Here is a 26847-nt window from a genome sequence, read left to right as displayed (position 1 = left end):
GCATGGGACGTGGAGTCCATGGAGGCTTTCGAGCGGGCCAAAGAGGCATTGGAGAAGGTGACCCTCCTGGTACATCCGAGGGTCGATGTACCCATGGTGCTCACAGTCAACACTTCTGACACGGCGGTTGGCGGAGTCCTGGAGCAGCTCGTCGAGGGCCAGTGGCGACCACTTGCCTTTTTCAGCTGACACCTGCGACCGCCGGAGGTTAAGTACAGCGCTTGTTAGTGCTCTACCTAGCTATCTGGCATTTCCAGTATTTCCTCGAAGGAAGGGATTTCACCGTGTATACAGACCACAAGCCCTTGCAAAGGTATCGGACCCATGGTCGGCTCAGCAGCAGAGGCACCTCTCCTTTATTTCGGAGTTCACCACAGATGTCCGTCACATCGCAAGGAAGAACAACGTGGTCGCCGACACGCTGTCCCGCCCCCATTCACTCAGTGACCATCTCGTCCCCAGGGATCGACTACACGGCGCTGGTGCAGGCGCAACAGGTGGACACCGAGATCCCGGCTTACTGCACTGCCGTTTCGGGACTCCAGTTGGAGGATGTCCGTCGGCCCGACAGCGGCTCGGCTCCTGTGCGACACATCTACTGGCAAACCCCGGCCCATGGTACCAGCAGCATGGAGGCGCCGGGTGTTCGACACACTACATGGCCTGGCCCACCTGTCCATCCAGGTGTCCATCAAATTGGCAGCGGACAAGTTCGTCTGGCATGGTTTGCGCAAGCAGGTTGGGCACTGGGCCAGGACCTGCGTACACTGCCAGACCGCCAAAGTCCAGTGGCATGTGAAGGCCCCCCTCCAGCAGTTCCAGCTGACGCTTGGGAGGTTTCGGCACATCCACGTGGACATTGTCGGCCCCCTGCCTGTCTCCCGGGGTGCCAGGTATATATTTACCATGGTTGACAGGTTCACCAGATGGCCAGAGGCCATGCCGCTAGCAGACACATCCACCGAATCCTGCGCCAGGACGCTCATCGCAAACTGGATTGCCAGGTTCAGACTCCCAGCGGGCATCACCTCTGACAGAAGAGCACAGTTCATGTCAGGTTTGTGGACAGCACTGGCGCAGCTCCTGGGCACCGGCTACATCACACCACGGCGTACCATCCCCAGTCCAACGGTTTGGTTGAGCAGTTCCATAGGCACCTCAAGTCGGCCCTGATGGCGCGCCTCAGGGGCCCCAACTGGACAAATGAGCTCCCCTGGGTCTTACTGGGCATCCGCACAGCCCCCAAGGAGGACCTGGGCACCTCCTCGATGGAGTTGGTCTACGGCACCCCCCTGACAGTCCCGGGCAAGTTCGTGCCAGAGGTCCAGCAGGGATGCCGGCAGAGGTGCTGACGAGGCTGCAGGACAAGGTAGGGACCCTGGCATCGGTTCTGACCTCCACGCATGGCACTACACCATCCTTTATCCTTAAGGATCTCTGGGATTGCGAGTACGTTTTCATTCGCAGGGGCATGCACGTCACCCCTACAGCGGTCGTACGAAGGACCCTTCAAGGTGATCCAGCACCACGGGTCTACGTGTGTTGTGGAGGTGGGTGGCTGTGAGGAGACTTTTACAGTGGACCGCCTCAAACTGGCGCATTTGGACATAGAGCAACCAGTGAGGGTACCCGCACCACACTGGCGAGGCAGGCTACCCAAGCGGGACACAGACTGGGGGCCCCACGTCCCCGATGGATGTTTTGGGGGGGGGGGGGGGGTGGTGTAGCGGCCCATATACACAGGACTCGAACCGCCATCGGCAGCTGCGGGCAGACGTGCAAGAGCGCGTCGTGAGCGAACCGCGGGGCGGGCCTTCCGGCAGGGACCTTACATCAGGTCCGCCCCACGTGGGCCCGGAGAGGTTCTCGGGTACTTTTGGGCGCGCACATTTTGTTCTGTGAAGTAAAGTGTGCTTTCAAACTCAACCTCCTCGTCTCCGAATTTTTCTTCGGAAACGCGCCGCAACCGGCTACACCATATTCGTATTGTATGTTTAACTACTGGGTTAGTCATATGTTTACTTAATTTGGTAAGTGCAAAAGGGAGTGAAGCTCCTAAAGTAGAAGCTATGAAAATCCAAGTACTGATTGATGCTTAAGGTGTACCCATTTGGGACATTGAATTACATCTAAATCTTGTATCCAAAAAATTAAATATCTGATAGTAATGCAATTTTTAACTCCAATCACTTTTATAGTCTGCTACTGTTGAAGTACCAAAACAGAAAATGCTGGAAGCACTCAGCAGTTCAAGCAACATTAGTGGGGAGAGAAACAGACTGGAACCTTCATGAGCTAGAAAAATGAGAAAACAGAGGATTAACTTTTGGGAATGACATGCATCACGACTATAGATGTTAGAACCCATTTTACTTGTCAAGACAAAGCTGAATTGTGTGTGAACATGTCATTGTTACATTAAAATAAATTGTACAGTTTGAATTAAGTCAACATAAAGGTCACACACATTCAGTGACGACATAAAAAGGGAACAAGAACAATGTAGTTGTCTCTTCAATGCTCTCTGAAATGACCTACCAAGCCACTCAGACAGATGATAACTACAATAAAACAGAAAACTTAGTATCAACCTAGATACCAAATTTGTACAAGGCGAAATCACCCACCTGACTTTGCAAAGTCCTTATCACTAGCATTTGGGTTCAGGTGTCTAAACTGGTCGAGTAACAGCCTGATGTTGTTGTACCACATAAATGAAGATATGGTTAAACCTAAAACCACTGAAGAATATTTTATAATAAATACAGGATGTCATTTTGTAGAAGCAACTCACACCTTCATTACAGGAAAGATATGGAGGCTTTGGAAAGGTGCAGAAGAGGCTCACCAGTATGTTGCCTGGATTAGATAGTATTAATTATAAGGAGATGTTGGCCAAACTTCTGGAGTGTCAGAGAATGATGGGCATCCTGAGAGAAGTATATAAAATTATGAGAGGCATGGTTAGGTAGCTAGACAGTCTTTTTCCCAGGGTGGAATGTTAAATACTAGAGGGCATAGCTTTAAGCTGAGAGGAGGAAAGTTTAAAGGAGGATTACAAGGTGAGTTTTTAAAAAAATAAACAAAAAGTGCTAGGGTGCCTGGAACAACTGCCAGGGGAAGTGATGGAAGCAGATATGATACCAAAGTTTAAGAAGTATTTAGATTGACATATGAACAGGCAGGAGATGGAGGAACATAAACCATGTGAAGGCAGCTGTGCAGTTTAAATTAGCATCATGGTTGGTACAGACATCGTGGGTTGAAGGGCCTGTTCCTGTGCTGTACTGTTCTATGTTCCAGATTTGCAGAATGAATCACTCTCTCAACTGACCCTGTTTCCTTCAAGATAAGCTGAAGTAATAAAGAATGTAGCTCTCCAGGAACTTTTTCTCCCTATTGGGGTTCCCATAAACTTGTAGATGGCAAAATATATTTGGACATAAAAAATTAATCATTTCTTTCTGTAACTGCATTCTTACCTTTTTATGGTAGTTCATTTCTTTATACTATTGTTTTTCTCTTCTATTGTTAGCTTTTGCCTTTTGCTGGCTATCATCATCTTATCTGTTCTCTATTCCTCTCTCCCTTTTTAAATATCTTTCTTCTTCATTCCCTCCCGTGCCTTGCTGACCATTATTCAGTAAACAAGATAAAGAAAAGGAGCTGAAAAATAGTTGTTTAAGATAGGATCAAAGAGAAATGGTGAGTTATTAAAAATGTTTAAGTTAATAAATGTCATGACTTTTGAAGGATCATCAAGGACCTACCAATATTGCAGGATGAACTTTAAAGAATTGTGGTCACATTGCAGAAGAGGGAGACAAATTTCAGAAAAGCTATACTGAGTTTCTATTAATAGTGGTAATATGGAAAAATATCAATAGGCATATTTATTTATGGGAGGCAATAATTAGCTTAAGCTACATATACATTTCTTATATCTTTTAAAAACACATGATATCATTGTGTTGAGGCTTCAGCTGAGAAACAGTTGCTGTCCTTCGCTCAATCCAACCCTGGAAGCAGGCTCCACCATTGATTGCCCTTCAATGGTGGGTGCAGGCTCACATTCCCAAACCTCCACAGGCTATCCACCATGCCCAACATTTTCTTATTGTCTAATGCTTGCTGATTGCTGACCTGGGCACATACATGCCAATGTGTCTGTGCATTCCTCTATGATGCAGCTGCAGTCTATTCCATCTCTCTCTTCCCCTTCCAGACCAGAAATGAAAAGTGTGTGGGAGAAGAAGTTGATGTGCGAGTGAGGTAGCACTTGGCACGGATGACCCAAGCTAATACATTGCAGTACAGGCCTATTATTGCAAGTTCTGGAAACTCATCACAATTTCTTCTGCTCTAGACTGATAATACTTCAATTTATATGGTTGTATTTTTCAAAGTGAAGAGATTAAACTATGGCTGGCTCCGAAAACTAGGTATAATTAGTCTAATGCTGAATGATACTGATATCATTACTGTAATGATCCACATGAAACTGCAAAGAGCTGTGGACACAGCCCAGCACATCATGGAAACCAGTCTCCCCTCCATGGACTCTGTCTATACCTCTTGCTGCCTTGGTGAAGCAGCCAATATAATCAAAGACCCCACCCACCCAGGTCATTCTCTCTTCTCTCCTCTCCCATTAGGCAGAAGATACAGGAGCCTGAGGGCACACACCACCAGGCTCAAGGACAGCTTCTATCCCACAGTGATAAGACGATTGAACGGTTCCCTTATACGATGAGATGGACTCTTGACCTCAATCTACCTTGTTTGACCTTGTACTTTATTGTCTATCTGCAATGCACTTCCCTGTAGCTATGACTCTTTACCCTGTATTCTGTTATTGTTTTTACTCTGTACTACCTCAATGCACTGTGTAATGAATTGGTCTGTACGAATGGTATGCAAGACAAGTTTTTCACCGTACCTCAGTACAAGTGACAATAATAAACCAATACTGATATCTCACAAAGTAGTTAAAATTGACTCCTAAAGTCTTTTAGTAACTTAAAAAATACCTCCCACTGCCTTTTATCCCCTCCCCAGAGGCAGTTTTAGTTGTCAACAAGGTGTTTTGAAAGAATGAAGTTCCATTTAGTGGAGTTTCTAATTACTTCAGCACTTCATCCATGATTGTATTGAGTGCCAGGGCAGGCATGTGCCAGTTTCCATGAACATGTAGTACAGACACCAATGATTTAAATAATTAGATAATTGTCTAGAAATAGAATTGCATGTCAGTCTTTTGTTTTAGAGTAACAAACAATCTGCTGGAGGAAGAGCAGCATCTGTGCGAGGAAAGTAATTTTTAGCATTTCGTGTCGAAACCCTGCATCAAGACTGAGAGTAGAGAGGTGAAGTGACCAATATAAAGAGGGGAAGGGGAGTGGTGAGACAGGTGCCTGAGGTGATTGGTGGACTAAGGAGGGGTGTGAGATGACAGGCAGGTGGTGCTAGGTGTGGGGGGGGGGCGGGGAGGGAGAGGGAGAGGGAGAGGGAGAGGGAGAGGGAGAGGGAGAGGGAGAGGGAGAGGGAGAGGGAGAGGGAGAGGGAGAGGGAGAGGGAGAGGGAGAGGGAGAGGGAGAGGGAGAGGGAGAGGGAGAGGGAGAGGGAGAGGGAGAGGGAGAGGGAGAGGGAGAGGGAGAGGGAGGGAGGGAGAGGGAGGGAGGGAGAGGGAGGGAGGGAGAGGGAGGGAGGGAGAGGGAGGGAGGGAGGGGGAGGGAGGGAGGGGGAGGGAGAGGGAGGGAGAGGGAGGGAGGGGGAGGGAGGGAGAGGGAGAGAAATATTGAGAGGCAGATAGAGCAAGAGAGTGGGGAAGGGGAACGTGAATACTGGAGACAGCTGCTGTAGAGAAATAAGCAGGAATGCAAAGGGCTGCCACTGCTGGACTCTGATAAGTAAAGGAGGTGAGAATGGGAACCACTGGGGGAGTGGTGAATGGCAGTTGGAACCAGAACTGGGAGGGTGGGGGGAGCCTGTATGGGAACTGTGCGTGTAGTGGGAGGACGGAACTAGGAAGGGGAGAGGGAATGAAGATAGGTGATGGGGGTTGAGGAGAAGGGGACAAAAAAAAAGGGAGGAGTGGAGAGGATCGGAAGTGGGGGGTGGGGGGGAAGAGAAATAACCCATCGGGGTTGGGAGGAGATTTACTTAAAATTGGAAAACACAATGATCATGCCAGTACCTTTCATAGAGCACCTATGCTTGGTCTGCAATGTTGTTTTTACTTGTACTACATCAATGCACTCTGTACTAACCTAATGTAACTGCACTGTGTAATGAATTGACCTGTATGAACGGTATGCAAGACAAGTTTTTCACTGTACTTCGGTACAAGTGACAATAATAAACCAATACCAATAGGCATCCCGAGCTCCCAGTTCCATGCCATTTCAATTCCCCTTCCCATTCCCACATTGACCTGTCCATCCTAGGCCTTCTCTGCTGCCAGGGTGAGGCCCAACACAATCTAGAGGAACAATTGCTCAAATTCCACCGCAATTCTTCCACATTTTTGTTTTAGAGTATTATGCAACTGGAAATCCAGAGTGAATATAACAATGGCCATTTCTGGATTAGAACATAGAACAGTACAGCACAGGTACAGGCCCTTTGGCCCACAATGTTGTACCGAACTATTTAAACTAATGACACCTAATCCCTTCTGCCTGCACGTGATCCATATCCCTCCATTCTCTGCATATTCATGTGTCTATGTAAGAGCCCCTTAAAGGCCTTTATCGTATCTGCCTCCACCACCACTCCTGGCAGTGCATTCCAGGCACCTACAACTATGTAAAAAAAAACTTGCTCTGAACATCTCCTTTGAACTTTCCCCTCACCATAAATACGTGCCCTCTAGTATTAGACATTTCAACCCTGGAGAAAAGGTACTGGCTGTCTATTTATGCCTCTCATAATTTTATAAACTTCTCAGGTCTCCCCTCAGCCTCTGCCGCTCCAGAAAAAAAACAACCCTGGTTTGTCTAACCTCTCCTTATAGCACATTCCCTCCAATCCAGGCAGTATCCTTTTAAACCTCTTCTGAACCCTCTCCATAGCCTCCACATTCTTCCTACAATGGGGCAACCAGAATTGAATGCAAAACTCCAGATGTGGCCTAACCAGAGTTTTATATAGCTGCAGCATAACTTTCTAACTTTTGGATTGTTTGCATTGCTCCAGATATTTGACCAGGAACTTTGGTCACACTTGCAACTTTGACCTGAGTGCATGGAATGCCATTATGCCCTATACAATGCTTCATGTGGAGCACTGCAGAGGAACTTGGACTATGTCATCCCAGGCGTGCCAGTCACTGGGCCCTCCAGGGTCCAGGGTCTCCATGTACCTGGAAATTAGACACATTTAACTGTTTAATGCACAGAATCTTTTTTTTATTCATATCTTATGATTATAATGATGCAGAAGGTGGGTATTCAGCCTATTGAACCTATGCTGGCACCCAGAGGAACAATCATATTAGTATCAAGACCCCACATGATTTAAAGGGATAGTGCCCTTTTATTGTACAATTAACACTCATTACAAGACTGGCCCAAGCACTTCTGTTTGCTTTTGACCCCAATGCAGCAGTGAGGATTTTGTGGCATTATTCGCATAACTGTTCACATCATCAAAACATGCAATGTCTACTTCCAGCACTAATGGACTTTTGGCTACATCTACTGGTGTTTACCCACAGTTCAATGAGAAGTATTGGATCCAGGTGGAAGAGGGGAATTGGCTAGGCTTCTCTTCAAGGAAGAAGTGGAGGGCCTCATACAACCTTGTTAAGCAATGGCAGTGCAAGGGGGTTGGACGTTCATGGTGAAGAGGAGCCAGTTGGGAATTTCAAAGTGGCAGGATGCGGAGTTGTAAGTGAAAAGGGACTCGATGGGGGGAGAAAGAATGAAATTAAGGTAGGGAGAAATAAGTTTGGTTGACCAAGAGCAGGCCAAAACAAGCGGGCCTGCCCTGGAAAATCCTGCTTGTGGATCTTGGGCTAGAGGTGGTAGCAGGCTGTGCAAGGCTGGGACAATACAAGCTGAGAACTGATTGGTATTGGTTTATTATTGTCACTTGTACCGAGGTACAGTGAAAAACTTGTCTTGCATACCAATCGTACAGGTCAATTCATTACACAGTGCAGTTACATTGAGTTAGTACAGAGTGCATTGAGGTAGTACAGGTAAAAACAATAACAGTACAGAGTAAAGTGTCACAGCTGCAGAGAAAGTGCAGTGAAATAAGGTGCAAGGTCACAATAAGATAAATCATGAGGTCAGAGTCCACCTCATCGTATAAGGGTCAATGGTGGGTTTGTGGTTCATAGGGAAGTATGAGAAGACCTCTGCATCATTTTGCCAGATCACAACAGCAGCACTCTTGTAGGTGGATTTGATGATGATTTTGGGGTTGGTTCTTAGTAAATGGAGCGTTGTTAGTTCAGAAGGAGTAGGTTAAAGTGAGTGAGGGGAGTGGAAATGTCAAGGCAGTCAATGTCATTTCGACAGTTAGCCAGTTGATCTTAAGAGGGCAAGAGGCCAAAGGGAGAGGTCCAGGTTGATCAGGAGAAGGGTCCACAGTGTAAGATGAAGACTCCTGGCCAAAGAAATGGGCACGGAGACGTAGGAACAGGAAGGAGAGTTCAACTTCACATCAGGTTCAGAATTTATTAATGGCAATGTAGATGAATCCTCTGTTGAGGATTAATCATTTGGGTTCAGAGAGAAGATCAGAAGGGATAGTGAGAAGAAGAGGGTGAAACTGGGGGAGAGATGAGATCAGAGGAAAGTGGAATACAAGAGTAGCTGAAGCTTAAAACTTTTGACATCAACTGGAAGTACACTGGGCTACTTTCCAGCTTTGTTCATGCCTTATAGCTAGACTGCTGACATTGGGACATCTCGCCAGAACCCTTTCGAACACTCTGGAGGCTGCTCAAACACCAAAGTCTTCAGAGTCTGCAGAGATTCCTTATACTCAGCAACTAAGCCTCCACAACCCTCTTGGATGCAGAATTCTGAATATTCACTACCCTCTAAGATGAGAGACAAGAAGAAATTTCTTTACCCAAAGGATACTGAATCTTTGTAAGTAATATGGCCACAGCAGCTGAGAATTATGTACTTTACAGCAAGTTAACCAGTTTGGCACACAATGGGTTGGATACCCTCAAAGGGAGTGCCTCAGACCCTAAATTCTGAAATTTCCTCTCTAAATGCATCCCTTATCTTTCGTCCTTTACAAAGATGCTTATAATCCTGACCAAGCTTTTGGTCATTTGCAGGAATGTCATCTTTAATTGTTCATTGTCAAATTCTGTGAAACAGTTTGGGCTGTTTTTGCTACAATAATGCTGTAAAACATAAATTGTTTATTTTTGCACAAATACTCAAGTGGAAATAAAATCTTGCTTGGCCTTGAAAAGGGTATAATCCTGCAAGTTACATTGGGCTCAAAATCACTAGTGGAGGACTGCTCAGGAATAAAGTCAAAACCTGACCCAAATCTGCCAGTCAGAATCTGGCCTTTGTTACAGAACTTATATTTTAAAAAAAAACCCAATCTGACTCAAAGCAGGCACATACAGTTAAGCTCTAGTTAGGTAGACAGTCTAGATAAATCCCAAATAAGAACAGCTTCTTGTGCTACTTGCATTGCCCTGGCTCTTTGTAGGCAGGTACCCCTTTTGTGTATTAGTAACAAGCCTTAGTGCATTTATTTATAACCTATTGTTGTGGAATGATCTGATGTATATGCAGCACACAGATGTGTTCCATCTCTAACCACCAGTACACTCCGATGGGAGAATGTGCACATCAAACGATTAGACCTAATATGCATTTAATATGCAAATCTGCACCACCATACGAGTGTGTTTGACGTGCAGTTCCCTCACTTGCAATCCTATACAGACCTTAAACAGATTCTGCACAAGAGAGCAAACTGTCTAATAATTTGGAAAAAAAAGGCTCTGGGTTCCTTGAGGGTCTAGATCTATCTAACTTCCTCCAGATAATAATAATTTTTTTTTAAAACAAACTCTATTCTTGCTTCTGTTTCCATCTCCCTCCTGGCTATTATCTTAGTTTGCTAGCAACTTTGGTAGCTTGTTCTAATCCAAAGTTGACCTTCCAATTTCATACCATACTAAGATCTCTTGAAGGTTTTTGGTAAGGTGTGGTATTAAAAGTTATTGTGGAAAATAGAAGCACATAGTGTAGGAAGTAATAAATTGCGGTTAGAAGATTGGCTGACTAACAGGAAACAAAAAGTTGGCATAAATGGGTGTGTTTCTGGTTGGCAAGATGTAATAAGTAGTGTGCCCTGGGAATTGGCATCAATTTGTATGAATGATTTGGAAAAAGGCACCAAAGGTAGAGTTGCTAAATTTGCTGATGACACAAAGATGGGCAGAAAAGTTATAAAGAGGACACAAGGAGATTACAAAGGGACAGATGTGTTAAGTAAGTAGGCAAAGTGATGGCAAATGGAGTATAATGTGGGGAAAAGTGAAATTGTCCATATTGACAGAAAAAAAAACCTTGATCAATTTCTGCTTGCTAAAGTACTGAGGCATAGCATAGTGCCCCTATCACTAACTATTCAATGATTATGGTTACTGCTTTCTAAACTTGTAATGAAAACCTCAAATGGATAAATCAATAGCCAATTAAATTCAACAAACTTAATTAGCTTGATTAAGGCTGAAAAAAATTAACTAAATGGTGAGAGATTGCTGAGTTTTGAGATGGGGGTCCTAGTGCATGATTTGCAAAAAGTTGGCAAAACACATACAGCACGTATTCAGAGAAGTTTGCCAAACTCTATTGTTTATTAGTAGAGGAATTGAATAGGAAAGTAATGAGGTTATACTTCAGTTATACAGGGAATTGCTGAGACCATAATTGGAAAACTGTACTTGTACTGGTTTTCTTACTTAAGGGATGTTAATGCAGTGGAAGCAGTTCAGGAAAGGTTTGAGACCAACACCTAGAATAGGCAAGTTGTCTTATGAGGAAAGGTAGGTAAGGTTAGGTTTCTATCTGCTGGAGCTTAGAAGAGCGAAAGAAGAGTTGATTGAAATATACAAGATCCTGATGGGTCTTGGCAGAGTGGATTTGGAGAGAATGTGTCCTTGTGGGAATATCTAGAATTAGGAGGTTTCTGTTTAAAAATGAGGGTCACCCATTAAAGGCAGAAATGAGGTAATTTTTTTCTCTTAGAGGGTCATAAATCTTTGGAACTCATTTCCTCAGTGTTGTGGAAGCGGAATATTCGAATATTTTTATAGATATTTGATAAGCAGGAGGGTGAAAGCTTACCTGCGATAAATAAGATTAAAGCTATGATCATATTAAATGGCTCCGCAGCCTTGAGGGGATGTGTGGCCTACTCCTACTTCATGTATTTGTACATCCTTGCCAACAGAAAGAATGCCTACTTCAGCTACTGCATCAATGTAAGCCTTTGCCTTCCCCAAGACCATTTGACCTGGAACCTCATCCATACATTTGTTGCCTCTACCCTTGACCACATGTTTAGCTACATTTATAATTTATTGAAGGTTGTACAGGCAAAAAAGGGCACAAATTACAGATTTAGACTACTGAAGATTAAAATATCACCTATCATTCAATAATATTATGGTATCCTTAAAATCATTCAATCAGAATTTACAGATTAGACACTTCTTCAACCAGCAACTCAAAACAGATTCCAGTCGTTATTGAACTATTTGTGGAACTTCCTGTGTGGAAATTGTTTTGTATATTTCTTCTATTACAACAGTCACTACACTTCAAAAATATTTCATTGATTAAAGCACTTTGGGATACTTCAAGGTCATAAAATGAGTTTTATAGACAGAGGTCTATTGTCTACAAATTAATTCCTAGTAAATTGCACTAAACATTAGCGGTAGCACATTGTACATTACCTCCTTTGATACAATGGACTTCAATGCCCTTGCTACCATGTAGTGTGTTTAATGCTGCCAGTCAGGGATGAACAACTTCTTTTGCTTCAAATATGTATGATTCCCAAGAGCAGCTTTGTGTAAAGATCACAGCTACTGTGATACACTCACTATGAAGCAAGGCAGAGCTTTTTTTTAAAAAAAGCAGTCTCCATGACACCCAGAATAGCTGTAGAAAATGCTGGCATGGAGATAAGGGAAAATGTGGGGGAGCAGGGACACAATTACATATTAAGCTCTGTGAGTATGTAGTCACATACCCCTCCACCAGCAGTTGTTCTCATGCAACTAGTCCTGTGCCATTAGTAGCCTGCGAGGCACAAGCTTATAACTCTGCAGAGTTTGCAGCATACATCAGTTCTGTGAGTAGCTGCAGTGAGTACTGAGAGACCCTGCATTAATTTCTAACATAATCACAGCAACGAAAGGTCAGGCAGTCAAATGCAGACAGCAAAACATCAATGTCCTATGGGAGCTCCTTTAATTCATATCCTCTTGCCAATTTGCTACAGGATTTGCTCCTCATTTCACTAGGAATTAGCAATAAAGGCCGTAAATTGCTCACTATTGTCCAATTCCAGTCAGTAGGACAGAGGGAAGAGTCACACATGTTGATGATGTCATCATGTGGTAATGACATCTGAAAACCTTCCTTATGCTAAGGTGAAAATTGCTTGGAGTGACAGGTCCAATTTTTTGATGAACAGGACTTCCAGTGGGTACAGATGTATAAATACAAATGCAAAATGGCTTTAAAGTGTAATTTGACCTTCAGAGCACTATGCACTCCAATTTTGAGCATCCATGTCTTCATAGGTTAGAAGATTCTTCAGTACTCCAACTGCAGTTTACCATGGTTAATTTGGTATTAAATGAAAAGAAGTGGATAACCATGATCATCAGCCAACAAAGCCTGACTAGCTACATCCAAGATATCACCACTCAATTTTTATTGAGCATAGCTGTGTGGAAATTTCTCCACAGGATTAGGCCAGCAGAGTCAGGCACATAAAAGGTATCATCTGCTGAAAGAATACCTGCAGTAACGTGCAAAAGAGTGACTGCACAAGTAACAGAGTCAGGCACTTGCAGTTTGCTTTCCAGTTTTGGCAAAAGTTACTACAAGTTGAGGCCTTTTTATAGAAAAAGATATAGAATTTATAACATTTGGATCAAGTAGTCCATACTTGTTTATGCTCCATTCTGTTCTTCTTCATCTTGCTTATCTACATTTCCTTTTATTTCTTTCTTCTGAAGTCATGTCTACTGTTGATTCCCCTGATGAAAAGCTACAAACCTAGCCTATCTAACCTTCCCACATAAGACAACATGCCCATTCTAGGTACTAGCTAGTAAACCACCTCTGAACCATTTCCAGTGTATTAACATCCTCCTATACTCTGTACTCCAGGTCTGGTTACACCAGTCTCTCTATAACCTCTCTACTTTTGTATTAAATTTCCTTTGCAGTAAATGATAATATTCTGTTAACTCTCCTAATTAATTGCTGTACCTGAATACTTTTGTGAATTGAGCACTAGGATTCCCAGATCCATCTATACTTAAGGGCTCAGCAACTTCTCACTATTTAGATAGATATTTACATATATATTTTATATATTAGTTTTTTTCTTGGATTGCTCTTTTTTCCATTAAAAGTTTCCATTACATGGCTAAAAAGCAGTAATCATAATTTTTGGATAGCTAGTGATAGGGGCACCATACTAGGCCTCAGTACCTATTTATTAGCATGCAGAAAATTAGGCAAGGTTTCTGCTCTTAATCACTACCCAGTAACTAATTAAAATGAAGGGAATAATACTGCAAACGCTGGGAATCTAACATCTAATGAAAAAAACTATTCATTTGATATACCACTATCTGGAAAAAAAAAGGCAGGTTTTATCATTTTGGGTATCTTCATAATGTCTTTAGTAAGTTGTTCCGGCATAGCAGGGGGGCATTCAGCTCAAGTCCATGCTGTCTATTTGTGGAGAAATCCAAACAGTCCCATTCTATTACTATAGCCCTGCAAGTTTAGTTCACTCAAGGACTAATCAAATTTCCTTTTGAAATTGTTGATCACCTCTGCCTCCACCATCTTCATAGGTAGCAAGTTCTAGGTCATTTCCATTTGCTTCTTAAAATAAGTTCCTCCTCACCTCTCTACTGCATCTCCCCAAATCCTTAAATCTCTGTCAAAGGCCTTACTGAAGTCCATGTTTTCCACATGCACTGCTCTCATCAATATATTTAGTTACCTCTTGAAAAAACTCAGTCAGGCAGGATCTCCCACTAACAAATCCATGCTGACACTGCCTGATCAATCCCTGCCTTTCCAAGTGTATATTAATCCTGTCCCTCAGAATTTTTTCCAATAATTACCCTGCCACTGACATTAGACTAACTGGCCTATGATAGCCTGGCATATCTCTGCTGTTCTTCTTGAATAAAGATACCACATTTGCTGTCCTCCAGTGATCTTGCACTTCATCTGTGGCCAGCGAAGATTCAATATCTCCATTAGGACCCAGCAATCTCCTCCCTTGCCTCCCAGGGCAACCTAGGATATACCTCATCAGGTCCTGGGGATTTATCTACCTTAATGCCCGTTAAGGCATCTAATACCTCCTTTTTAACCTTAATCTGCTCCACAGTCCCAAATGAGATCGCCATCTACAATGTCTTTCCCCTTGGTGAATATGGATGAAAAGTATTCATTTAAGGTCTCACTCAAGTCCTTTGGCTTCATGCACATATTACTCCTTTGGTCACTAATGGACCCCACTCTTTCAGTGATTACCCTCTTGCTCTTAATATACTTATGAGATGCCTTAGAATTTTCCATAATCTTAACTGCCAGTTATATTTTGTGCCTCTTATTTTCCCCTCTTAATTTCTTCTTTAAGCAGCCTCCCCCCAATACTTGCTATACTTTTGGAGGGTCTTCTGCATTTTCAGTGCTCTATAGCTACCATATGATTCCTTTTCTCCCCCCAATCAAACCCTTGATATTGGTTGACATCCCTGGACTTGCAATCCTCACCAATTACCCTTATGGGAACACACTGGTCCTGCATTCTTACTATTTCACTTTTAAAACTTTCCCACTTCGTAAATGTAGATTTACCTGCAAGTAGCCACTTCAACTCTACTTTTGCCTGGTCCTGTCTAATGATATTGAAATTGGCTTTGCCCCAATTCAGAACTTAATTTCTGAACTATCCTTATCCCTTTCCATAACTTGTTTGAAACTTATTGAGTTACGGTCATTATCCTCAAAGTGCTTGCCCACTGATACCATCTACTTGTCCATCTTAATTAGGATTAGGTCTAACACCATCCCTAGTAGGACCACATACATAATGGGACAAAAAGTTCTCCTGCACGCACTTTAAAAATTCCACCCCATTTAATCCTTTCACATTAAGGCAATCCCACTTATTAATGGGGAAGTTGATATGCCCTAATACTATAACTCTATTCCTCTTGCACATCTGTGATTTGCCTACAAATCTGCCCCACTACCTCCCAAGCAGTGTTGGGAGGCCTATAGATTAATCCCAGCCAAGTGATTACCCTTTTTATTTCTAAACTTGATCCATTTGGGTTAATTTGAAGAGCCTTTTAAGTCATCCTCCCTCATTATTGTAATGCTGGTCACCTTGAGCCTTGATCAATAATGCAACACCCCTCCTCTTTTACATTCTTCCACCACCCTTCCCCCTCCACCCCTAAAACAGCTATTATGCCTGAAACTACTGAAACTATTTTACCCTGGAATGTTGAGTTGCCAGTCCCGTCCTTCTTTCAATCATTTCTCAACCTTCTGTTACTTTATCAAAAAAAAATCAATCGGGTTAGTGAAATTTGATCTCCCTTTTACAATTCCATGTTGGGTTTCTTTAATTAACTCAAATTTCTGCAAATGCCAGTTAATTGTTTTCATTGATTATTGTTCCTAAAACCTTACCCACTCCTGGTATTTAATTGACTAACCTACAGTTACTAACAATGTCTGTACATCGATTTTTTGAACAATGTTGTTATATTTGCCACTTCCCAATGCCCCAGCTACTCTTCCACCCCCCCCCCCCCCCCCCCCCCCCCCAAAATCACCATCCAGGTGAGTCCTTCCACTATCTTGATCACCCTGATTACCCTTAACAGTTGTGATGCAAAGTATCCCAAATGGGTCACATCAAAGCTTCCAGTATATCCTTTTTTATTTATTCATTTTCAGGATCTGGACATTTTTGGCAAAGCCACTATTTATTCCCCAACTAAGTACCCATCAATTCTACCATTATCTCTACCACATTTGCTTCTGGTAATGTTTTGTGAACATCCTCTTCCCTAGTAAACACCAAAGTCCTTAGTAAGTACTCTACCCTTAACCTGCACCTCGAAGCATGTGGCATTTACTTCCTAATAGATCCCATTCCACCATTTTATATGCTGGTAAAAGATATTTTGTGTTCCCTTTTACGTTAGCTGACATTCTATTCTTATAATTTTTCTTTAATAGTCTTCACTTTCACTCCCTTTTTTTTGTTCAATGGTTGCTGACCTATAAATTTCTGGAATTTTCAATATCCATGGCAGTTACTTATAAGATAAGATAAAATGAGATATCTTTATTAGTTACACATTCATCGAAATACAGTAAAATGCATCTTTTGTGTAAGATGTTCTGGGGGCAGCCCGCAAGAGTCGCCACACTTCCGGCGCCAACATAGCACATCCACAACTTCCTAACCCGTATGTCTTTGGAACATGGGAGGAAACCAGAGCACCCAGAGGAAACCCACACAGATATGGGGAGAATGTACAAATTCCTTACAGACAGCAGCTGGAATTGAACCTGGGTTGCTGGCGCTGTAATATCATTACACTATCCGCTACACTACTGTGCCCGAGTTATATAGAGTTGTACGGATGTTGCTCAAGTTCAACATAACCATCAACATTCAACTCATACACTTGAGTGATGGTTATCTGGATAAAGGGCTTGCAGAAGAATAGTGAAAATTAGTGAGAATACTTCTGAAAAAGGAACAGTCAACAGTGACCTAGAAAATCCCTGCATATTTACAGATATTAAATACTGCAGCATCAGAACTCAAATCCATACAGTTTAATGTGAACTGAGAAGTACCCAGACTACTACACTTTTGTGGGGGCAACTAGAATATAAAGCGCTCTCACCAGCCTGGGACATAAGGTCTTTGATATATCCTTGAATTCTTTGCACACCCACAGATTCCCAGAAGTCCAACACAGTGTGAAGAGCCAGAATAGCCGTGTAGTCTTTCAAGCCTGAAATAAAATTCAAAAATGTAATACTGCCTATGTTAATGACAACAAAATTACTGTTAAGTAACACATTGAGATTTTTGAAGCAGTTTACAAATCGCAATTCAAAATGAATTTGTATTTGATATACGTAAATTAACTACTTGTCCATTGTAGTCAGGCAACTGAGGGGCACAGTTCATCAATTATCAATTAAATAGAACATAGAACAAGTACAGCACAGGAGCAGGGCCTTTGGCCCATGATGTTGTGCCAAACTAATTAAACTAGTAACTAAAGATTTAACTAAACTAATCCCTTCTGCCTATACAATGTCCATATTCCTCCATTCTCTGCACATTCATGTGCCCAAGAGCCTCTTAAATGCCTCTATCATATTTGGCTCCACTACTACCCCTGGCAGCCCATTCCAGACACCCACCAGTGTAAAAAAAAATTTGCCCCACACATCTCCTTTGAACTTACCCCCTCTCACCTTAAATGGTTACCAATTAGACAATACTGCATAAAATATTAAGAAAATCTATAATAATCTGTACATTGATTTGTGGAATTGATTGTGGACTTCAGGAAGGGGAGATTGGGAGAATACACACCAGTATTCATTGAGGGGTCAGCAGCTTCCAGTTCCTGGGCATCAACATCTCAGAGGATCTATCTTGGGCCCAACACATTGATGCAATCACGAAGGCGGCACACCAGTGGCTCTACTTCATTAGGAGTTTGAGGAGATTTGGAAGCAGCCAGCATAATCAAAGACCCCACCCACCTGGGACATTCTCTCTTCTCTCCTCTTCCATCGGGTAGAAGATACAGGTGCCTGAGGGCACGTACCACCAGACTTAAGGACAGCTTCTACCCCACTGTGATAAGACTATTGAACGGTTCCTTTATGCAATGAGATGGACTATGACCTCACGATCTACCTTGTTGTGCCCTTGTACCTTATTGCACTGCACCTTCTCTGTAGCGGTGACACTTTGCACTGTTACTGTTTTTACCTGTACTACGTCAATGCACTTTGTACTAACTCAATGTAACTGCACTGTGTAATGAATTGACCTGTACAATCAGTTTGTAAGACAAGCTTTTTACTGTGCCTCGGTACAAGTGACAATAATAAACCAATACCAAAGACTCTTGTAAATTTCTACAGATGTACAGTGAAGAGCATTCTGACTGGTTGCATCACCGCCTGGTATGGAGGCTCCAGTGACAGGATCGAAAGAGGTTGCAGAGGGTTGTAGACTCAGCCAGCTCCATCACAGGCATAACCCTCCCCACCATCGAGAATGTCTTTAAGAGGCAGTGCCTCAAGGCGGCTGCATCCATCAAGGACCCTCACCATCTAGGTCATGCCCTCTTCATGTTCCTAGAATCGGGGAAGAGGTATAGGAGCCTGAAGACCCACACTCAACGTTCCAGGAATAGCTTCATCCCCTCTGCCATCAGATTTCTGAATGGTCCATGAACACTACCTCGTTATTCCTCTTCTGCACTATTTATTTATTTTTGTAACTTATAGTAATTTTTAAGTCTTGCATTGTACTGCTGCCAAAAAAACAACAAATTTCATGACACATCAGTGATAATAAACCTGATTCTGACACCTCTGTACCTGTATTAGCAAAATCCTCAAAACAGCACACTTAATTTGCACACAGATATGACATCAGCCAAAAATGAAAATGTCAAATGCAAAATAATGAAACCAGAAACAGTGCCCAGAATGTGGATGTGGAACTTATCATGTTTTTGACTACATATTCTGCATTGGGTTGATTAGAGCCCTTTATAAATCGAGTACCCTGAAGTTACAACATATTATTTCAGCATTTGGTAAAAACTGCTGCCAAGCTAGAGCCAACTGAAATTAATGAACGTGAAAAATCTGACAGTCCCTATAATATGTGACCAATGGTTTTACGCTTGGGCAGTGCAGAGAATCTACCCCTTGTATTGTACAAATGGGGTTAAAATGACCACAATCAATCATGATCTATTTGAACAATGGACAGCCCTGAAGGTTTCTATGTCCTGCATGTTAATCAGGATCAGTCAGGGTGGACTAATATATTAAAAAAAAGTCATGCTTAGACAGTCTATTGAACTTGAAGAAATAATTGATAGGACAAAAATGAACTGAAAATCAATTGGATGATATCAATTTGGATTTTCAACAGTATTGATTATTTTCAATAATCCCATTTTCCTGCATTTGGCCCATATTCCCCGTCCATTATACTTGTCCAAATGCCTTTTAAACATTATCAAATTTAACTTGACAATAGTTAAATAATGTACTGCTTATACAACTATGCAATGGAATATCCATAATTGATCTGCTGCTAAAGTCTATCCGTGTTTAACTACCTCAATGATTTTAAGGACATAATTGGAATTACACACATCCTAAGATCAATGGAAGGCCAATAGAATGTGATTTTGAATTCTCAACTTCTGTTAGAAGAAGCCCATACAAGAAAATCCCTCTGATTTGTTCTCAATTTTATACCTTTGACAGTTTGAATACCTGTCCTATTCTGAAGCAGGTATTCACTGAAGGATAGCTGAATAGCTATTGTCAGCTTTCTGATGGCTCATTATACATGAATCTAGAAAAAAATTGAGGGGAACAGTATACTCTTCCAACACTTGATATGCACTTAAAATCTGCTTGGTTTGGGTACACACAGGCCAATCGCAGCAACTTCCCAGTCAGAGAACGGCTAACTCAGCATAATTACATGATTCAATTGTTTCTCACAAGTATGGTAGATGCAAAATTTGGTTCTATAGTGTGTTTTTTGTGCACAACAAGTGTTTAAGCTCCATTAAGGAAGCTGAAGCATGCAAATACATCTGTGGTTCGATTTGCAGAAGCCATACTGAATGTGCATGGCTCATGTATGCTGGAAATGTGCAAAGTAGGCAAATTATTATACATATTCAGACAGCACCGAAACAGGCCAGACTAGTCTTTGCCAACCAAGAAGCTTATCTATGCCAATCCCACTTTCCTGCATTTGACTCGTATCCCTCTATTCCTTTGCTATCTGTGTACCTGTGCAAATGCCTTTTAAAAGCTGTGATTGTACCTGCTTCTACCATCTCCTCTGGCAACTTGTTCCATATGATCCTGTGTGTGAAAAACCTGCCTCTCAGATATCCTTTAAATATTTTCCCTCACCTTAAACCTATGTCCTCTAGTTTTAGACTCCCCTTCCTGGAAAAAGACTGACCATCTACCCTATCTTTGCCCCTCATAATTTTATAAACAGGTCACCCCTCAGCCTCCTGCGCTCCAGTGACGATCCCAGCCCATCCAATCTCTCCTTGTAACTTAAGCCCTCCATTTCAGACAACATCCTGGTGAATCTCTTCTCCACTCTTTCTAGTGCTACCACATCCTTTTTATAGTGTGGTGACCAGAACTTCAGACAATATTCCACATGTGGCCTTACCAAATGCCTTATACAGCTGCAACATGATGTCCCAATTCTTATACTCAATACCTGTGCCAATGAAGGCAAATGAGCATAACACCTCCTTCACTACCCGATCCACCTGTGTTCCCATTATCAAGGAGCTATGAACTTGTACCCTAAGGTCCTTCTGTACATCAGTGCTTATAAGCTCCCTGCCATTTACTATACATGTCTGCCCAGTATTAGATGACCCAAAGTGCATTATCTGTCACCACTCTGCCCAACTTTCCAGCTGATCTATGTCCCACTGTATCCCTTGACATCAATCAACATGTCACTTTGGACCTCAGCATTCCAGCTAATGCCCCACTCAAAGCAGAATTGAACAGGCAGTTAGCTGCAGGAAGAACCCTGCCTAACCCTTCCTGCAGTATATAAAGGGATCAAGTTCATTTAAATGGGTAGGTATTGGCTGATTTCTTCCTGCCTTTATTATGATTGTATATGTGTTTGATGCTTTACATTAGTTTACAGACAGTGGTGTGACAGGTGCTGAAAAATTTTTTTATGAACTCAAGCTTCTTGCCAAACCAATTATTGCAAAACATGGTTATATTTCCCTTGGAGTAAAATATGACTCAGAGAACAAGCAGAGGGCATGCAGAGCAAGACAAGCTATTAGAGGAGATCATTGTAAACCTCCATACAGAACAAAACATAAGACATTTATGTTTCAGGAAGGGTCTCATTGAAAGATACCACCTTCTGCATCCACAACTTTAGCCTCAGAGGAGGGTGGGAAATGCATTTCTAATGGTTGTCAAGCTGCCCATGGCCTTGAACTTTAACGCATTGGACCTCTTCCAGGTTGGATCTGGCAAGGTCACTTGTCCTTTCTATTCAAAGAGAGCAGAGTACATTTCACTCACTCATGCCAAAGAATAGCAGGTGAAACAAATATGCAGCTTCACAAGGATTGCAGACTTTTCCAACTGTGCAGGTGCTAATGGATACTCCACTTTATCTGCAGGTCAATTCTAAGATGTAACGCAACAAAAAGGGATTCTGCTTCCTTAATGCTCATCTGGTATGCAGCAAATCATGCAATCAGTGCCAGGTATCCTAGCAGTGGTTATGATGATCTTCATTTTGTGGCAGTCCCCTGTGCCATCTGAAATGTCATGGTATTTCAAATGCAAAAGCAGAAACAAGGGCTAATTGCTACTAATATGGTTCATGAATCTGGTGCATAACACATGAACTACAGAAAGTGTGGTATCAGTTGAAAGATAATGGAGGCCAATGACTTGCTGAAACAACAGAATCATGTCTGAACATGTTTTCTGTATGCTGAACAAGCCTTACTACCAGCTACACAGGAAGTAGCTGAGAAGAAGAAGCAGGGTCAGGAGAAACAGGAAGCGAGGAACAAGGGAGGGGAAAACCTAAACAATCCCTTTTTGGCTTGGCGTAGCACCAACAGTTAATTCAATTACAATACTAGAAAATAAAGCACAATTTCATCTTTATCAACAGTTACTCACATAACATGCTGATAGTCAGTGGAGAGACTGCAGTTGGCCTTAGAGCATCACCTCCAGCAGCTCAGACTTCATTCACTCCACAATTGGCTGGCTGATAGGCAACAGCAAATACACCCTAAAGAGAGGATGGCATTGATGGCAGGATGAATGCTGAAATGTTAAGAGGCAGTTGGTTTGTGCTTTACAAAAGCCATCACTCTTCAGGAAGATAATCTGTAATTCCAGTAATCTGTTGGAGAACAGTCTGATTGCTGTGACATCCCTTTGATTACAAATATCCAGAGCGATAATGGGTTTGCATGACAACAGACTGAACTTGCATGAAGTGTACTCTGACCTTGCAAGACAGAAGACCGAACCCCTATACCAAGTGTCCAGACACTGGGTGGTTATGGGTGGTATGCTACATTGTGAGCAAGATATTGGACATCAGATGCTGTGTCATGGCTGGATCCAGAAGTGTGCTAATGAAATTGCCCACCTATTCCATGTGAAATAGGATGGTCTCCAACCTGTGGTACAATTCTGCAGAAAGTTGCTACTGGACTCTAAGCCCTTCCATACTCGACATCTAAATTTTCTGGCAGGTCTCCCAATGCACCAAAGATCTCATCGTCTTTCTTCTGTAGCATGCCCTATTGAAGTGAACTTTTCAGTGCTCAGCAGCTAAATAATCTCGATTCTGCAATTTTTCTCTAAATAGTGGTGTCATATTTGGTACCATCCACTGTGCTGAGGTTATTCAAGAATCTAGCAAATTTGAAGATTAATATAGCCATTGTTTTTTTCCGGAACCTTGCGATGCAGCTTCCTCTCCATTTCTACACGCCATCCACCAGAGTTGCTGGTAACTCTTGCCTGGTGTCCCAGCACATGTAGATAAACTGTCCTCTAAATCATGTTGTGTCGGTGTCCAAACTTGTAGCAAGTATCAAATCACATGATGGCTTTTGTTTACTTTCACTGTTTTCTTTTCTACATGGCCAAAATACTATTCTTGATTACCCGAGAGGAGGTATAGCAATGTAGTAAGGGGACGAGTTGCAAGTATGGAGTGCTTATGCTACTTGCAGATTGCAACTTAGAACACATTATGGAAAGAGGAGAAAGTAGAATGTTTTGGGCAGAATTAGGCAAGGATATCATCTACTTATAGTCATTTTCCCTGACATTAGCCACATTCTCAGCTGTTCCAATAATGACAAGCACCATCTCTTTCATGTGCACAAAATCATGTAAACACATCTTCCCCCTTTTTTCCTGGTTGGCTAGGTGCTGCTCTCTACTTTTGCACCACCTTATTTTGAAAAAGAAACAAATACAGAGACTGAAACAGACAGAGAGGGAGACAAACAGACAGACAGATACAGAGAAGAAGAGGGTCTGTATCAATGAGCATTGCACAATGTGTTTAGTTATATGTCTGTTACAGTTGATTGGCAGTGAGTACAAGCTGAGAGATGTGTATGTGTGAGAGTAAGGTTTCAATATCCTAATTGATAGAAAGTTTAGGTCAATGAATGATGAGAATTTGGGAAATTGAGCTCCGAATGTAACTGTGCAATTAGCAGGACGTGGCGTATGAAGATGCATTCCCTCGCCTTGACTATGCAGGTGAAGTCATTGAATATCTTGCAGCACATCATCCAGGTCCTTGCACTGACATCCATAGTCAGTTAATCCCACTGCACTCAGTGAATTTGTCAGTAGGAACTCCTGAGCCCCTACGACAGAATACATCTCTTTTCACCTCTTCCAAAGGCCCCATGCACTAGGAATAACTCTGTATTTTAATATCTCATCTAAAAGATGGCACACTGACAGTACAGCTGTCCCTGTGGTACTTCACTGATCTAACAGTATTGATATTTTGTGCTCAAATTTCTGGAGTGAGATTTGACTCAGCAGAAAATCATTATAACAATTGAAAATGATGTCAAAGATGCACTTTTCAGATGCTATTTGAAACTCTGATAAAGACTATCTTGATATTGTGTCAAGGAGTGAAACTTCTCACTGGAAGAATTCAAAGACATTTACAGAAACATGGGCAAGGATTTGGGTGTTCCATGTAGCAGGTCTCAAATCCATAACCTTCTGATTTAGAGAATAGAGAAAGATTATCTTCTGGTCCAGTCCTCAAAGATTTCCTGAGCTTGTTGATTGAGAGACTGTTTATATTTATTAGTAAATTACATTTGTAGGAATATCTTATTGGATACATCTGTTCACAGTAAAGCCATTTATAAAAGCTTACATTACCTGTCCAGATGTATTCAGAACTGAAGCCAAAGCCAAATCCGTGTGAAATCACAAGTGGCCGTAAGGAATTTTGCAGCTCTGGCTTAACATACAAGAAAGCACAACCTTTTGGACTACAGAACCATTTATGGCAGTTGGATGCATAATAATCAGCATCTAGAGAGCTAAGATACAGAATCATTATTACAAGATATAATTGTAATCAAATCGACAGCAATACAATTATGATAAAGGTGCATTGCATTAGCAACCTATAAATCATTAGTTTAAATAGCTATCTTATTAGGCTAGCTAAAGAGGTGAGGGAACTGACGTGAGCAATATTTAAACACAAGGGCATTTAAACACAAGAGCCTTCTAATTAGTATCTGTTAAAATTATCAGTATGGATTTACTTGCCTGAGTTTCAAATCCATTACACCAAGTGCATGTGCTCCATCAATTAGTACTTTTGTACCCCTATCAAATACATAACAGATTTCATGTCAAATAATTGTTGATAATTCAGTCTGAATTACATTTATTTTACTTATATTGTGATAAGGAAAACTGGAAGAATGGTGGAATGAAATTACATATTGAGATCAGAATAATGTTTGGATTATACAGAGTCCCAGATGTTCTTTCCCACATTGCTGAAAATAAAGAAGTTACAAAGTTGAAAATAGACAACCTAAAGAAGTGCAAAACTACATCCATTTCTGAGCCTTTTAGCAGCCTTTGGAAATTTGATCTCAGACTACCAGCAGAATTTTCATTAGCACCAGAAACATTGCTTCAGTGTAAAACACCCACCCCCCAAAATAATATTAACAATGGCCAAATATTTATCTCCAACTGATTATCTAGCTCACTACTCTGAACACTACAGTTTGTTTACTTCTAGAACAACTGGTTTTTAAACTACCGACAGTCCCTGGTTTATGCAAGGGTTCCATTCCTGAGAACTATCCATAAGCCAATTTTTGTCAGAAACATTTGTTTTCTGTAGCTACCCATATTGTAACGCTCCACGTACACTTGCTATAATTCTTTCATTTCATTGAATATTCACCCCAACACTACTCAGAATTAAACTAATGGAATATACACTGTATCCAGTCATTAACGAATGCCACAAAACATTTTATTGCCGCTACTACTATCTTGAAAAATGCCTTAAAAATGTATGGAAGAATTTGCATAAAGTTGGACTTCCGCATCTGTAACTTGATGATCCCTGTATGCTATTTCCCTGAAACAATTCCATTAAGTGTAGTGTGATGTGGAAGACAGCAAGAACTTTGTAATTGGTTTAGAACAGTGATATTATACATGCTACCTAGTTTATTAACACTTTGTGATGTGTAATTAGCACTGTAACCACCACTGTTGTGGTAACGGTTAATGTGTTAAAAAGCTTAAGCTGGTTTGCTATAATGATTTGTCATGTGAAAAGAAGGACTTGTTATATGTGACAGGAAGTGGTTTGATCATTAATATAAAATAAGATTATTCCCCTGATAGAGAGGACTTCACCTTTGGACTGGGGCTGTGAGCATTACCAAGGGACATAAACTGAAAAGATACTCTTACATTTGTTGTTGCCAGGAGTCCAGACGAGCAGAAGGAATGTGAGAACACTGATTTGCTTGAGATCTGTTTCTTGGATCAATTGAGCAGACTTCCCTTTTGATCCATAATTATGAGTGGTATTAAGGATTGTTGATGATTCTTATATGTGCCATTGCCAAGGTCTCTGCTAGCAAAAGTGCTATGAGAATTGTTCACTTTAATAAACCAAGCTGTTCTCTCCTTGTTACTAAATGTTTAATAAAACAATTTTCCCCAATATTAATTGAATCAGAATCATACTGTTATAAATTTGAGTTCTGCAACGTCGAGGAAGCTACAAGTCATCACACCTACAATGCAACAGTCAAAGCACGAGTAAAGGACATTATCTTGATGTTACTTTCAATTAACATGTCTCCATCAACTCTACAGGTAGCCTTTTTTTAAACTATAAATGCTGGAATTACTCTGCAGGTTGGGCTATATCTGTGGTAAGAAAGACAGAGTTAATGTTTCAGGTTGAAAGCCCTACATCAGAGTTGGGAAAGAGAAAAAAATCTTGTTAAACTGCAGGGAGGTGAAATGTCTCTGATAGGGTAAAATTAGGGTGACTATGGGGATGAGCTGTAAACTGGGTTACCTGGTCAATTAGAGAGTGAGAACATAGGCAAAACAACATACTGTAGACAAAACAACTGAGTTGCAAAATACAGAGCTGCAAGACGTGCCCAGCAGGCAAGGCTGGGCA

At 41.7% G+C, this 26847-nt stretch overlaps 1 protein-coding gene across 2 annotated transcripts in view; it reads right to left on the bottom strand.

Annotated features, from left to right (window-relative positions):
* The window catches only part of LOC127574962 (uncharacterized), an 86322-nt gene that overhangs the window by 13211 nt on the left and 46264 nt on the right, over positions 1-26847 (bottom strand). For both annotated transcript variants that reach the window (XM_052024530.1, XM_052024529.1), the window contains exons 9-11: positions 24945-25004; positions 24546-24709; positions 17204-17314 (exon numbers count right to left, since the gene is read on the bottom strand). In XM_052024530.1, the coding sequence (XP_051880490.1) occupies positions 17204-17314; positions 24546-24709; positions 24945-25004 (335 nt within the window). The remainder of the gene's footprint in view (positions 1-17203; positions 17315-24545; positions 24710-24944; positions 25005-26847) is intronic.

This window comes from Pristis pectinata, chromosome 10, assembly GCF_009764475.1.
Source record: "Pristis pectinata isolate sPriPec2 chromosome 10, sPriPec2.1.pri, whole genome shotgun sequence".
Classification (NCBI taxonomy): domain Eukaryota; kingdom Metazoa; phylum Chordata; class Chondrichthyes; order Rhinopristiformes; family Pristidae; genus Pristis; species Pristis pectinata.
Note: the sequence above shows the minus strand (reverse complement) of the source record. Positions and strands in the feature narration are given on the sequence as shown.